Source organism: Meriones unguiculatus (assembly GCF_030254825.1).
Source record: "Meriones unguiculatus strain TT.TT164.6M chromosome 13 unlocalized genomic scaffold, Bangor_MerUng_6.1 Chr13_unordered_Scaffold_34, whole genome shotgun sequence".
NCBI lineage: Eukaryota > Metazoa > Chordata > Mammalia > Rodentia > Muridae > Meriones > Meriones unguiculatus.
The window spans coordinates 9,995,266-10,012,112 of record NW_026843646.1 but is presented as its reverse complement, the minus strand read 5'-3'; the positions used below and the strand labels follow the sequence as shown (position 1 = coordinate 10,012,112).

The 16,847-nt window shown below is 36.7% G+C and overlaps 1 protein-coding gene across 1 annotated transcript; it reads left to right on the top strand.

Moving 5' to 3' along the window:
- Positions 1 to 651: 651 nt before the first annotated feature.
- LOC110563104 (zinc finger protein 431-like) lies at positions 652 to 15,704 on the top strand. The gene is made up of 5 exons (XM_060376148.1): positions 652 to 910; positions 1,897 to 2,060; positions 8,379 to 8,505; positions 8,680 to 8,740; positions 10,199 to 15,704. Exons 1-5 carry the CDS (start codon positions 658 to 660, stop codon positions 12,072 to 12,074), a joined length of 2,481 nt encoding a protein of 826 aa, XP_060232131.1. The 5' UTR covers positions 652 to 657; the 3' UTR covers positions 12,075 to 15,704.
- The last annotated feature ends 1,143 nt before the right edge of the window (positions 15,705 to 16,847 follow it).

Here is a 16,847-nt window from a genome sequence, read left to right as displayed (position 1 = left end):
ACCTGGCCATATATATATATTTATATTATTTATATATTTATATATGTTTATTAATATTTATTAATATTATATTATTTATATATTTTATATATAAATATATATTAAAGAGACTTATTATCTGTGTCTGACCCCAGATGACGTAATCAAAGGTGCAGACACCAAAGGACCCCTTCTCCAGCTACCAGGGACAACACAGTTTTTTACTATCGTGGCAGGAGCTGCTATTGTGTGTTGACTTCCGGGACAGCGGAGGGCAATGACGTCACAAAACTCCTGCCCAATCGTGATCCCTAGGACAGTATGGCAAGGTAAGGAGATTTACAGACACAGGAAACTGGAGAAAGGCTGTGTGGGGTTTGAGAACAAAGAGAGTTTCTCGCGCCTACTTCAAAACTCCTCGCCAAGCCACAAGGTGGGAAGCTTAGGAACACATGCATATGATGCTGGGAACTGCCTGGAGGGGCTTCTGGGATTTGTAGGCGATTCCGGGACCACGGTCCAGGCAGCAGACAGGGAGAGACGCAGGCTCGTGACTACAAACAATCCCAAGATGCATAGCGCCGACCGAATGCCATTTTGTAATTCTCATATACAATCCCAGAAGTCCTTGCTCGGAAGCCATGTTTGTAGTTCTCAGCCCGGAGGGTCTCTGCCGCGATGCATCTTGGGACTGTTGAGACTTCCGTGACCCCCGAAAGCTCCGAAGTGGGAAACGGAGCGAAGGAAGGTCCGTCTGTGACTAGAGGATTTATGTTTACAAACCAGTGGAGGGGGCCAGGGAGATGGCGGGGCGGCCTCAGAGCCTCCGAGCCCGGAAGTCTCTGCTCTCTGCGGGGTGGATCCGAAAGGGAAGCCGGAAGGAGCGGAACTTCCGCTAGAGGCGCGCCGCAGCCTGGACCGGTTTTCTCAGGTCAGCAATCTTCTTATCCCAAGTTGTTATGAACTCATAGTCCTGCGCTTTGAGGGTGGGGAGGAGAGGAGTTTTTGAGGTTTCCCGCCTCCCTCCCCTGTCCTCCGCCAGCCGTCTGTCTGCCTGGAGTCCCCGAGCAGCTCGTGCGTAGGGCAGAACTACAGGCAGGGGGATGGCGGGAAGAGAAGAGGCACAGTACTCCGCACCCACCAGGCCTGAGTGCATCCTGGGGGAGATTGGTGCACCCCATCTGGGGATAAGGCTGTGCACGATCTTGTATAGGTTATTCTGGCGCCCTCTGCTGGCTCGCGGGTGCACGAGCGGGCCGGACACTATAAATGATGTTTAGAGGCCTGGGAGTTGAGTAGGTAAGGTGCTCTGTGCTTAGTTGTTAGGGTGCTGGAGACTCAGTACAAAAGGATCTGGCCACTGCTCCTCATCTGAAGGCACACATACATGGACAAAGAAAAAGTAAGAGGTGGAGGAGGAAGAAGAGGAAAGAAAGAAAGGAAGGAAGGAAGAAAGATAAAGAAAAGAAAAGCAATGGAAGAAAGAAATCTGTGTGGTTTTTACAGAAAAACAGCCAGCTAGTTGAAACTTGGGTACTATTTGGTGTTGATTTGCTGAATTTGAACCAACATACACAGGTAAATGTGCAGGTATTCTGTAGTGATATAATTAATTGAAGTTTTTCCACATGGTAAATAAAATGTTTTCAACCAGAAGGAAGGTGTGGAACATGGCAAACCAACACATTTTATTTAGAGTCCGTATCAAATAGGAATGACTTGATGAACTTTTCAGAGGAATGACTTTTCAGAGGAAGCTTCTCATATTCAATGACAAGCTCTATCCCTGGCTTAATGAACTTTCTCTAGTCACATACACGGGAGATTTATACTTCCATAAATTCTGGATTGACAGTTTTGATTGCTCCCTTCCTGCTTTGCCATGTGAAAATCATGACCCATACCCAATTTCTATAGAGATTAAACCAGAAGAAAACGATGTGGTGACCATTTCTGAGCCCAGCTATTCCATATGGAATGCAGTGTATGCCGTGGCCCATGCCCTCCATAAAACACTGTTGAGCAAAATTGAAATGGGTTCTAAAGAAGAAAGAAACACGGACTGGCTTCTACCATGCCAGGTAAGCCTCACTCATAAGCAAGTAAAGCATCAGGATCTTATATTATTGGTAAGTAATCACTGTCGTCAAGCCAATAAAACATTTTCATCTTATAATTGAAAGTACAAATTAAAATGGAAAAAGGTTTTCTCAAAATGTATGTGTATATATCTGTATCTTACATGATTTGGGGACTGAAAGCACTCATTTGAAGACATTAAATTTGAGTGTCTTTCAACAAACGTTTTCCTACTGTGAAATGAAATTCTGTAAGATATATGTGTAAATAGTGTAAAAATGTAGCAAGTCCAATAACCAAAATTTTTATGATTTCATGGAATATGTCCAGTGCCATAAGACATAGAGTAGGGCATCATATCCAAAGCAACCATTTCACCTAAAATTTATGACAAAAGACCATAAGAAGATCCTTTTGTGGATAGTAAATAGCCTGTCCTAGAGTCAGCAGTAACTGAAATGTAATTGCTATCATAGATTTTTTTTTTTTTAGTATTAATAAGGTATGATGAAGGTGAAACCAAAACTGTGCTCCCATTATTAAATTTTAGAACATAGACAGTGCTCATGAGTCTGGACCATATCTCAATGTATTAGTGATAAGTGTAATGTGTGGGTTTTAAACCAACAAGATATAAACTAGGACTCATTTACACTTGTGAGCCTTGGAGATCTACCTTCAAATCGGGTATCATGAAGAAGTTTGTTGAGCAAAGTCAATTGAACTTTTCATTCAGTCAGTGTTAAGTAAATAAAAGATGAAATGTGAATGTTTGTGTACTATATAATGTAGCATTATGGGAATCAGTAATATTTGACATTGATATTGACATAGTCTATAATCATGGCTTCCAGTCCTAATATATTAGGTAAGTGAGTATGTCTCTTGTGCAGATAACTGAGTACCTATATAGAAGTTCTTTATAACACAAGTTATTAATTAGCTAACACACTATTAGGTTGTGTTATTAATTTTCAGAAGTTGATTTTTGTAATCAGGATAATACTCTTGTCTTCATAAAAATAAAGAAGTGTTTCTTCCTTTCCCCTTTTGTGGAATACTTTGAAGAGTATTGCAGTGAGTTGTTTGAGACTCTTGTAGAATTCATGCTGAATCTCTAGACCTAAGTTTTATTTATTTTTTCTTTTATTTATTTCTTTTATTTATTTTTTTCTTTTAATTGAGAGATTTTAAATTTATCATTTCTATCTGGGTTGTTATGTGTCTGTTTTGATAATTTACTTCATCTTGATTTAATGTTGTTAGATTTTATACATCTAAAAATCTACCCACTTCTTTTTTTACATTTAAATGCTTAGTTAAATGAAGACGTAAAATATGAAGCTATGATTCTCTGCTTTCCTCAGTGCATGCTGTAGTATCTGTTAGATCAAGATTGATACAGTTGACATGGACTTAAAAGAGAACAGACAGGCATTTCCAAAAGCAGGATTTTTCTCTCAGGCAGAACACTGATATGCTAGTCTTTTGAGGGGGGAAGTGGAGATTCTGCATTGTAGTGCCGGGGGCTGGAGGTCATAAGTAGCTTGAAGGACACACCATGGGGATTCAGTGTATAAATTCTGGCTTTAGTCCTGCCTGTCTGTAGGTGTGTGTGTTTATTTCTGAGTATTTAATTCAATTCTATTGACCCACAAGTCTGTTTCTCTGCCACTACTATGCTGTTATTATTACTGTTGCTCTGTAGTATAGCTTTAGATTAGGGATGTAGATAACTTCAGAAGTTCTTTATTGTACTGGGTTGTTTTAACTATTCTGTTTTTATTTTTTAATATGATGTTGAGAATTGTTCTTTCAAGGTCTGTAAGGAATTGTGTTGGTATTTTGATGGGAATTGCATTAATATCTAGATTTCTTTTGGTAGGGTGACCATTTTTGCTGTTATTCTTACTGATCCATAAGCATGGAAAAATCTTTAATCTTCTGATATTTTCAATTTTTCTTCAATTTTTTTTCATACAGATCTTTTCCTTGCTTGTTAAGAGTTAAACCAATGTACTTTAAGTTATTTGTGACTATTGGAAGGTTGTTGTTTTCCCAATTTCTTTCTCCACTCACTTGTTTTTTTGTATACAGGAAGACATCATATTTTTTTGAGTTAATTTTGTGTCCGGCAATTTTGCTGAAGGTGTTTATCAGCTGTAGGATTTCTCTGGTAGAATTTTTGGGGCCACTCATGCATGCTATCATATCATCTGTGAGTGATGATACTTTGACTTCTTCCTTTCTGATTTGTATCCCCTTGATCTCCTTTAGTTGTCTTACCGCTCTAGCCTGGACATGGTGGATAGTATCTTTAATCTGTTCTTGGATGTGTTTTACAAGTATTTTATTGAGTATTTTTACATCAATGGTCATAAGTGAGATAGTTCTGAAGTACTATTTTTTTATTGGGTTTTTGTGGGGTTTAGGTATCAAGACAATAGGACTGGAACCTACTATAGAGGGCCTCTGAAGACTCTACCCTGCAGGGTATCAAAGCAGATGCTGACACTCATAGCCAAACTTTGGCAGAAAGTAGATAATTTTATGAAAGAAGGGAGAGATAGGAAGACCTGGAGGAAACAGCATCTCCACAAGGAGAATAACAGATCCAAGAAATCGGGGCATAGTGGTCTTTTCTGAGACTGCTACTCCAACCAAGGACCATGCATGGAGATAACCTAGAATGCCTAGTACCCCTACACAGATGTAGCTCATGGCACCTTAGTCTCCAAATGGGTTCCCTAGAAAGGGGAACAGGGACTGTCTCTGACATGAACTCAGTGGCTGCCTCTTTGATCACCTCCCCCTAATGGGGCTGCAGCCTTACCAGGCCACAGAGGAAGACAATGCAGCCAGTCATGATGAGACCTGATAGGCTAGGGTCAGGTGGATGGGGAGGAAGACCTCCCTATCAGTCCCCTATCATGCCCCTCCCATGATGGTGCATGGGAGAGCATAAGGGAGAGAGAGTAGGATTGGGAGGGGATGATGGAGTGGGATACAGTGGGGATACAAAGTGAATAAACTGTACTTTATTAAAAAATAATAAGGGCTGGAGAGATGAGAGCACTGTCTACTCTTCCAAAAGTCCTGAGTTCAATTCCCAGCAACCATGAGGTGGCTCACAGCTATCTATAATGAGATCTGGTGCCTTCTTCTGATATGAAAGCATACATGCAGATATTGTATACATAATAAATAAATAATTAAAAAATAATAAAAATAGACTAATAAAATTTTTGTAAAGCGAATGCAGACATACATCAAAGCTATTATCCACTCTGAATAAATTGCTTATCCCTGATATGGCACAACATAAGTCAATAAATACAAAAACTACATAAATGATGTATAAACAAAAATCACATGAACATCTTAATAGCTTAAACAAACAACCAAAAATATCTTTGAAAAAATCCAAATGGCTTTATCATAAAAGTTTCAAAATTTGTAAGGCTAGAAGCAACACCTCTCAACACAATAAAAGCTATAGGTGAGAAACGTGCATCCAAAATCATCCCGAATGGAGAAAAGGTTTAGGTAAGTTTACTCAGGTCTGAGGTTTGTCATCTATGTTCACCACCCCCAGTCCTTTTCAATATTTTGCTCAAAGTGTTAGTTTAAGCAATAAAGAAAGATAAGTAAAGGAATATAGATAGGGAAATAGAATTCAAACTACCACTCTTTGCAGGTGTAATAATATGCATTACAATTCTCCAAAATCTATCACAAAAATTTGTGAAATTATTAACAAATATAGCTATGTGACAGGATACAAAATCAACTTGCACAAATCTATTTACTTGTGTATATACCAACATCAAACATTCAAAGGAGATCTTGAGCACACTCCCATTCAGAAATGTTTGAAGGAAAGTAAAATATCTAGTAATGAACAGATGAAAGAAAAAAAAATACACCTACAACGAGAACTTCAAACACCTGAAGAAATCAAGAAAGACACTGGAAAATGAAGAGATATCACATATTCCTGGATTGATATAAATAAACTTCTGCCCAGTTCCCTCTCTTCTTCCACTTCTGCCATCTATTCTATTTTCTATTCTGAGTGACATTCTGGCACCCTCCCATGGACCCTCCTTCTTACTTAGTTTTTTTGGGTCTGTGAATTGTGGTATGGTTATCCTGTACTATAGGTCTAATATCTGCTTGTGAGTGAGTACATACTCTGTGTGTTTCTGTGTCTGTGTTACCTCACTCAGGATGATTTTTTTTCTAGTTTGATCCATTTGCCTGCAAGTTCCATGATTTATTTTTAATAACTGATTAGTATTCCATTGTGTAAATGTATCAGAAGTGCTTTATCCATTCTTCTAGATTTGAGGAACATCTAGGTTGTTTCCAGATTCTGCCTGTTATGAATAAAACAGGTATGAACATAGTAGAACGTTCTTGTTCTATAATGGAACATCTTTTGTATATATTCCCTGGAGTGGTATAGCTGGGTTTTGAGGTAGAACTATTCCCAGTTTTCTGAGAATGCACCAGATTGATTTCCAGAGAAGTTGTACAAGTTTGCACTCCCATCAGCAGTTCTTCAATTGATCTTCATCTACATGTTTAATTTTGAGATTTAACAGAGCATATTATATTTCTCCTTTGGCAACTACAGGTTCCTTAACCCATGCTGCTAGGGATTGTCTTCTAGGGCCACTCCCATAAACTTCCAGAAGCCTCCCATGATCCAGAAACTAACCCAGCCTGATTTCTATTTTCTCTCCTTGTTCCCTCCTCCCTCTACTCTCTCCTTACCTGATGCCCATCCCCATTACCCTACCCACTCCCTCTTCCACCCTATTCCTTCTCTCCATTTAATTCAGATACCTATCTTATTTTCTCTTCTGAGTGAGTTTCCTACATCCTCCTTTTGCTCTCCTTCACTCTCTGGGTCTGTAGATTGTTCCATGGTTATCCTGTAATTTATGGTTAATTTCCACTTATAAGTGAGTACATACCAAGTGGGTCTTTGAGGGTCTGGGTTATCTCACTCCAAAAAATATTTCCTAGTTCCATCTATTCTCTGGCTGATTGCATGAAGTCTTTGTTATTAATAGCTAATTGGTGTTTCATTGTATAACTGTATTACATTTTCTTTATCCATTCTTCAACAGAAGGATGTTTAGGTTGTTCCCAGTTTCTGTTTATTACAAATAAATCTGCTATGAACATAGTTATGTAAGTGTCCTTGTGGTATGGTAAAGCATCTTTTGCTTGTATTCCACGGAGTAGTATAGCTATTAAGGTATATAGGTATTGACATAAGTCCATTCTAAATTTTTTGAGAAATGTCTAAATGGATTTCCAAAGTGGTTGTTCAAGTTTTCATTCTCACCAGCAGTGGAGGTGTGTTCTCCTTACTCCACGTCCTCACCACCATGTACTCTCACTTGAGTTCATGATCTGAGCCATTCTGACAAATATAAGATTGAAATGCACAGTCCTTATGATTTGCATTTTCTTGATGACTAAGGACACCAAACATTTCGTTAAGTGCATCTCAGCCATTAAAACTTCATCCTTTGAGAGTTGTCTGTTTAGCTCTGCATGCCATGATTTAATTTGGTCATTTGGTTGGTTGGTGTCTATACTTTCTTCAATTCTTTATTTTGGATATTATCCTTCAGTCAGAGATAAGGTTGGTGAAGGTCCTCTCCCAGTCCGTGTGCTGCCATTTGTTCTATTGGTAGAGTTGTTTACCTTCCAGATGCTTTTCATTTTCATGTGTCCCTGTTGTTAATTGTTAACCTTGTTGTGAGCTGTTGGTGTAGTGTTCACAGAGGTGTCTCTGTCTTTTTTATTTGGTTGATTATTTTTTGCAGAATATTCAGGTTCTTTTTATATACCCCTGAGTGTCCTGGAACATACTGCTTAGACCAGGCTAGCATCCAGCTCTATGAAATACACCTGCGCCTGCCTCCTGAGTGTTTTTGGAATAAAAGACATGAGAAAATACACCCAGCTTGCCTGTTGTTGTTATAGTTAAGAATTGTTCATACTATTTTTCTGATGTGGACTCAGTGCTGTTGAACTGTTTACTCTTTGTCTTTATATACATGAATTGACATTTCTCGTGCAAGGCTATATTCTCCTGAAAGGATGCAGAAATTAGAGAGGTGAACCTCACTATTCAGTTTCCTCTTAAAAAGAGTTCGTGATTACATTAGAACCTGCATGTCAGAAAATAAGTAGAAGAAACACCAGAATTCTGCAAAACTATTGTAAATGAAGAATATATTTCCAGTATACATTGTCAGTTTCATGCTTTATCTTGTACACATGTCTGAATATTTTAGAATGCATTGACCTATGATGATGTGCATGTGAAATTTACTCGAGAAGAATGGGCTTTGCTGGATCCTTCCCAGAGGAGTCTCTACAAAGATGTGATGCTGGAGACCTATAGGAACCTCACTGCTATAGGTACTAGAGTGAATTTTCTTTACTTTTTAAAATAAGGAAGAAATTCTTTATTCATTATTGATGTACTTCTGTAATTTCACCTGAGGATGAGGAAAAATGAAGTGAATGGTTCATGACCTAAATTTTGCCTTATTTCCAATAATAAATAATACATTTTCTGGTACTGTATTTTAGGCTACAATTGGGAAGATCATAATATTGAAGAGTATTGTCAAAGTTCTAGAAGACATACAAGGTAATTTTCATGTTTAAGCTGTTATGAATATGTTTCTGAAAAAAATTTTAATATGTACTAGAAGTTTGAAGGAGAAAGGACAGTGTAAATGAACTGCTTTAAGTGTATTTATTGATGATTGCTAACTTCTTACCAAACCATGTACTAAGTCCTGGTTGGGTATTTGAAATTGTTTGCAAGGCACTCCTCTAGGAAAGAATGCAAGGAACAATACCTTACCCAAAAATCACCATTTAAATCATAGCCTCATTAGAATTATGCAGTAGAACTGCAATTTGTTTAGAGTCAAGAATGTTGTGGAAAAACCATAATCCATAGAGCACATGTGTATGATGAACAAAAATCAAATGTGTGAATGCAATGTGAAACCATGTAATTTATTCTTCTTTAAATGGGTATATCATATGTCACAATGAATACAAGCCATATTCACATATGGGTATTGAAAGGGTCAATGTTCCTTCCAGTATAATTAAAAAATATAATAGTCCGCATTTTGAGTATATTTTTAAAAGGTGATGTCTGGTAAGATTTATTTGTGATATTCACACTTGCCAGCAATACAAATAATGACACAGAGGCTTTTTACTATTTAAAAGCTTAGGCAATTTACCTGGGCAGATTCTGAACCCTCTTTCTCCCTTAATCCAAATAAACCTACACGGTGTCCCACTGCATTGCTAGCTCTACCTCTTTGTTCATGTTGATGTCCATCTGTTAACCTCACTGTCCTGCTGGTAAATCACCTGATTTTTGCTTTCATAACAATCCTATCTCACTCAGAAATTAAGCCCTGCATTTTGTTCCCTGATATCAGTTGTCAGCTCTTTATTATTTCTAGTAGATAAGTAAGGAAGGACAAATGTTTACAAAATATATGACAGGTGATGATCCATAGAAAGAACAATACTAAGATCTGGCCAGCACTTAGCTCTCTGCTGATTAAGCAATCAACAATCACATATACAGACAGACTTTCACACAATATAGACCAACATCAATTCATTGGTTATTCAACTTTATTAGGCTTTCTCACAAACTCAAACTGCAGAAAATATAAGTTTTATGAATGTGGAGATTGTTCTGTTTGTCCCAGTTATCTTTGCAAATTTATCATGGCACACCGTATAGGGAAATTTATTAACCCAGTGAGTATGTGAAAACTCTGAGGTCTTGAAGTTTTATACAAATACATGGTAAAAAAAAAAAACCTTATAGAAGAGAAATACAGTATAAATGTGAACCAGGTAATTAATATTCTTACCGTCACAAGTATTTTCAAATATGCAAAACAACCCATAGAGAAGAACACCATGAATGTAAAAATAGTGATGAAACCTCAAGATGTAATTCCTCTTTACCTTTACACCAAATTGTAAAATTAAGTGATATGGACAAAAAGATTCATCAGTGTAATGAATGTAGTAAAGCTTTCATATGTGCCAATTATCTTTGCAGGTATGAAAACAGTCATACTGAAGAGAAATCCTCTGAAGATATTCAGTATGATGAAGACTTTGCACATCACAGTAGTCCCCACACATATAAAAGAATGCAAAGTGGTGAGGATCACTATGAATGTTACCAATTTGGTAAAGTCTTTGCTCATAACAGTAATCTCCTAAGGCATAGAAGGACACATACTGGAGAAAAACGTTATGAATGTAATCAATGTGGCAAAGCCTTTAGACATAACTGTCATCTCCTAAGACATACAAGAACTCACACTGGAGAGAAACCTTATGAATGTAACCAATGTGGTAAAGCCTTTACATGTAACAGTCATCTCCTAATACATAAAAGAACTCATACTGGAGAAAAACCTTATGAATGTAACCAATGTGGTAAAGCCTATGCATATAATTCTACTCTCCTAATACATAAAAGAACCCATACTGGAGAGAAACCTTATGAATGTAACCAATGCGGTAAAGCCTTTGCATGTAATTCTACTCTCCTAATACATAAAATTACTCACACTGTAGAGAAATCTTACCAATGTAACCAGTGTGGTAAAGCCTTCACATGTAATCGTTATCTCCTAAGACATAAAAGGATACATATTGGGGAACAACCGTATGAATGTAACCAATGTGGTGAAGCCTTTACATGTAACAGTTTTCTCCTAAGACATAAAAGAACTCACACTGGAGAGAAACCTTATGAATGTAACCAGTGTGGCAAAGCCTTTACACATAACTGTTATCTCCTAAGACATACAAGAACTCACACTGGGGAGAAACCTTATGAATGTAACCAATGTGGTAAAGCCTTTGTATTTTACAGTAATCTCCTAAGACATAAAAGAACTCATACTGGAGAAAAACCTTATGAATGTAACCAGTGTGGTAAAGTCTATGCATATAATTCTACTCTGCTAATACATAAAAGAACACACACTGGAGAGAAACCTTATGAGTGTAACCAATGTGGTAAAGCCTTTGCATGTAACAGTAAGCTCCTAATACATAAACGAACACACACTGGAGAGAAACCTTATGAGTGTAACCAATGTGGTAAAGCCTTTGCATGTAACAGTGATCTTCTAAGACATAAAAGGACACATACTGGAGAGAAACCTTATGAATGTAACCAATGTGGTGAAACCTTTACACGTAATAGTTTTCTCCTAAGACATAAAAGAACTCACGCTGGAGAGAAAACTCATGAATGTACCCAATGTGGCAAAGTCTTTAGACATAACAGTCATCTCCTAAGACATACAAGAACTCACACTGAAGAGAAACCTTATGAATGTAACCAATGTGGTAAAGCCTTTGTATTTTACAGTAATCTCCTAAGACATAAAAGAACTCATACTGGAGAAAAACCTTATAAATGTAACCAATGTGGTAAAGTCTATGCGTATAATTCTACTCTGCTAATACATAAAAGAACACACACTGGAGAGAAACCTTATGAAGGTAGCCAATGTAGTAAAGCCTTTGCACATAAGGGTGATCACCTAAGACATAAAAGGACACTCAGTAGAGAGAAAACTTATGAATGTAACCAATGTGGTAAAGCTTTTACATGTAACAGTCATCTCCGAAGACATAAAAGAACACACACTGGTGAAAAGCCTCATGAATGTAAGCAGTGTGGTAAAGTCTTTGCATGTAACAGTCATCTCCTAATACACAAAAGAACTCACGCTGGAGAGAAAACTCATGAATGTACCCAATGTGGTAAAGCCTTTGCAAGTAACAGTAATCTCCAAAGCCATAAAAGGACACACACCGGAGCAAAACCTTATGAGTGTAACCAATGTGGTGAAGCATTTGCATACAATAGTGATCTCCTAAGACATAAAAGAAAACACACGCCTCATTAATGTAACCTATGTGGTAAAGCCTTTGCACAGAACTGTCATCTCGTACTACACAAAAGAACACACTCTGGAGAGAAGCCTTACAAATGTACCCAATGTGATGATGTCTATGCATTTCGGAATAGTCTCTGAAAATATAAAAGAACACACCCTGGAGAAAAATCTTGTGAATGTAATCAATGTGGTATGACCTTTGTACAACACAGTCATCTCCTAATACATAAAAATGCATACTGCAGAAAATCCTTATAAATGTAATGTCATAAAGGCTTGTAACAGTCATCTCCTAGGACAAGAAAACATACTGGAGTGAAACTCTGAATGTAACCAGTGTGACAAAGCCTTTGCATGGTATAATAATCTACAAATACATAAAAGAACACACACTGGAAAGAAACTTTATGAATGTAGCCAATGTGGAAAAACCTTTACATGTAATAGTCATCTTTGAAGACACAAAGAACACATACTGAAGAGAAGCCTTATGAATGTAACCAATATGGTAAAATTTTTGCTCTTCAGAATCATTTTCAAAGCCGTGAAAGAATTCAAACTGGACAGAAAAACTCTGACTGTATTTAACATGGTGAAGCTATCCACATTTGTATAATCATCATCATAAACGAATTCATACTGGAGAGGAACCTTATGACTGTGTTAAAATGTGAGGTCGTTGCACATATCTATATTCTTCATCCTCAGAAAATTTCTGGAGAGAAATTCTGTGACTGTAAGCAATGTGATAAGGCCTTTGTATTCTTCATCCACTGAATCCAATACAAGTCAAACACTACTGGTTTATTAAGTCCCCATAACATTCTTGGGAGCTGAACTGTGACCCCTACCCACCTATTTGAGCCAGATACAGAGCTTCTGTTCTTGAAAATCATAAACATATGTGCCAGTTTACACCTAATTTTTTTTAATCATGATTTAGGGATATGTGGTTTGCTTACGTCACTGAGGAAGTCACCTGAGGCAAAATGTAGGTTTTTACAATCCTATCAATCAAAATCATTTGTTCTTTTATGGTTAGGAAAAGGTATTTTGTTTTAGGGAAGAGAAGCTATGGTTTGGGCCAGTCATTATGTTAGGAGACCATAAACCATAATATGGAGCAATCATGTTTTGGGGAACAAAAGATGAATGTTGAAAGCTGATCAGCTATTGGGAAGTCTGCAGCTTTCTGAGGGACTATGAACTTAAACTTAGGTTCACCCTATAATTCAATATAAGCTAGTATCTAAAAGGCAATGCTGATGACAAATTTACATGTTCCAATATGCACATTAGTTTTGCATATTTTGCATATCACAGTCATCTTTAAGTATATAAAAGAACAGATAGAAACCTTACACATGTAATCAATGTGATAAAGCTGTTAACACAGTTATCTCCAGATACATAGAAAAATGCATACTACAGTGAAACCCTATGAATAAGCAATGTGGTAAAGCCTTTTCATGTAGTTGTCTTTGAAATAATGAGAAAAATTCATGGTGCAGAGAAACCCTATGAATGTAGTCAATATTGTGCTTCGTGGTACCTTTATAAAAGATTAAAAGCTTTAATGTTTGAGCAAACTGTTAAAACCTTTGCATATCACAGTAATCTTGAGAAGCTGAAAGAACTCATTCTGAAGGAAATCTGTTAGGATAAAAGATTTGTTAAGATCTTTCACCAACCAACTTGCATTTGGTTACAGGAGATTTGGAGGTAAATTCTAACAAGTGTCAACAATGTATTCACACATTATGACATCCATCCTTATTTTGTTTACAATTGAAAGTTCATATGATAAAAGACCTATGAATTTAAGCAATAAGATAGCCATTTTAGCTTTCAGAATTCTCTTCTATTATAGGAAGTAAATCATTCTGCTATAAAATTTATGTATGTGTGTTAGGCCTTTTCTGTGAAAAAAACAATGAATGTCTAAGGCAACATTCAAATGGATTTAATTTGCCTTATAATTCTAGAGGGATATGGGATCACTATAAAATGGGCATCACAAGTGTCACACCTGTCAGCTAAAATAAGAACTGGGAACTCACATCCTCAACTTGCAGCATGAAGCAGAGAGTGGGAACTACAAATGGTATGAAGGTGAAAACGATCAAGCCCATTTCAAGTAACATACTTCCTTCAGGAGGACTACATTTCCTAAACATTCCCAAATGTTAGCACCAACTGAAAAGGATTCATTTCTCTGACTTCAAGCCTACATGTTTGATTTCTGTTACATGCAGGAATTCATGATGAAGGAAACCTCTGTATATAAGCCTGTATTTTCCTCAACAAGAATGAATGCTTACACAAGTAAAGCATTCACAGTAAACATATTTTTAAAAATTTGTGTTGATTTCCATTATGTGATATCAGTGTGTATGTTCTTGTCCATTTTTGTTTCCATGATGATCAGACCATTTGATCTTCTTGTAGCAGGAATTAGTAGTTTTCAAAAACTTGACCTAGGTCCTGAGAATGAACTTGTCTTAACTGCACAGCCATGTCTCTGGGACTATCAATATCTTAAGTACTTTATATTTCATCTTGATGTTAAGAAGTAGAAAAGGATTCATAGAGAGAGTAACCCTAATTATATAAAACTTTTGATGACTTTGGACATAATGTATTGATTTTCAAGAAAATAAACTTTTTTTTAATGTTTTCAGCATAGTCTTGGAGGAAGTAAAATATTTACCATGTTCACTTAAATGTAATGGAGGAGATCACAAATTGTGGTTGTGGTCTATATTTTGAAACATTGGAGTAGGTATTGAAGTTTGCTGAATGTGGAGCAAATTCACTGACAGAAGTTTATTAGGTCATTCAGATAATTTTTTCTGTGGCTGCTGTTCATCTACTTCATTTCCACTTGGGGATAGGTATTTTTCTGCTTCAATGTATAGAATGGTATCCCCATCATCTATGTGATCAATTTCTTATTTTTATCTGGCGGTGTGTGATCATAATTGTCAAGGAAGGGTCTCCAAGAAAGCATGGTGCTTTTGTTTTTAATATTTTCACAAAATTCTTTAAGATGTTTGTTTTCAAACCAAGGCTACACTTGAAATATTCATTCTCATATGCCCACCCTTCTGAGTACAAGTGATTGGTAGGAAGATGTTCCTCCAATGTTTTCTGGTTGGCAACATATTTTTACTAACATTAATGTTAAAATGCTTAATTGTATGTATGTGTGTATTGTCTGAAGTTCCGTGCTTTTTCATGTTCACGTTATTTACTATATATGACATCATGTTGAAGGTCTGCCTTCCAGTGGAATTATCTAGAGGTTCTAGCTAATGTAACAATAATGAGATATATTTCAAGAAAGTATCTTGTATATATGTAATGTGATTGTGTGTTCTTAGGCCATGACAGATACGTGAAGACTTGATGACACTTTTGGGGTTATATTTTGACCATTCTTATGTGATGGCCAAGGTCTGTTGCCAGTTTTGCATGCCACAAACATTCCCCACTGAGCTCAATGATACTCAGATAAACTTAGCTGAAACATTACGTCAGTAAAATATTGTCTTCTATTTAGATTATAAACATTGTCATCTAAGGATGAAAGAAAATGAAATGATTTGAATAATAAACACTGTTTAGCCTTGCCTTGTCCCTGATTTCAATGGGATTGCTTTAAGTTTTTTCCATTTAGTTTGATGTTGGCTATAGGCTTGCTGTATATCGCCTTTCCTATGTTTAGGTATGTGCCTTGTATCCCTGAACTCTCCAATACTTTAAACATGAATGGATGTTGGATTTTGTCAAATGTTTTTTCATCGTCTAAGGAGATGATCTTTTTTTCTTTCAGTTTGTTAATATGGTGGATCACATTGATGGATTTCCGTATATTGAACCACCCCTGCATACCTGGGATGAAGCCTACTTGGCCATGGTTGATGGTATCTTTGATGTGTTCTTGGTTTTGGTTTGCAAGTATTTTGTTGAGTTTTTTGCATCAATATTCATAAAGGAGATTGGCCTGAAATTCTCTTTCTTTGTTGGGTCTTTGTGAGGTTTAGGTACCTAAACTCTTTGGCTTCATAGAATGAGTTTGGCAGTGTTTCTTCTATTTCTATTTTGTGGAATAGTTTGAAGAGAATTGGAGTTAGCTCTTCTTTGAAGGTCTGGTAGAATTCTGCGCTGAAACCATCTGGCCCTGGGCTTTTTTTTTTGTTTTTTTTGTTTTTTTTTTTTTTTGTGGATGGGAGACTTGATGACCGCTTCTATTTTCTTAGGGGAGATAGAACTATTTAATTGATTTACCTGGTCTTGATTCAGCTTTGGTAAGTGGAATCAATCAAAAAAAAAAAACTGTCCATTTCATTTAGATTTTCAAATTCTGTGGTGTATGGACTTTTGTTTGGATTTCCTCAGTGTTTGTCATTATGTCCCCCTTTTCATTTCGGATTTTGTTCATTTGGATAGTGTCTCTCTGCCTTTTAGTTAGTTTGGCTAAGGTTTTACCTATCTTGTAGATTTTCTCAAAGAACCAGCTTTTGGTTTCATTGATTCTTTGCATTGTTTTGTTTCTAATTTATTGATTTCAGCCCTGAGTGATTATTTTCAGCCATCTTCTCCTCTTTGATGTGTCTTCTTTTTTTCCTAGGGCTTTTAGGTGAGCCATTAAGTTGCTTGAATGAGGTGTTTCAAATTTCTTCTTGAAGGCACTTAGTGCTATGAACTTTCCTCTTAGTACTGCTTTCATCATGTCCCATGAGTTTGGGTATGTTGTGCCTTCATTTTCATTGAACTCTA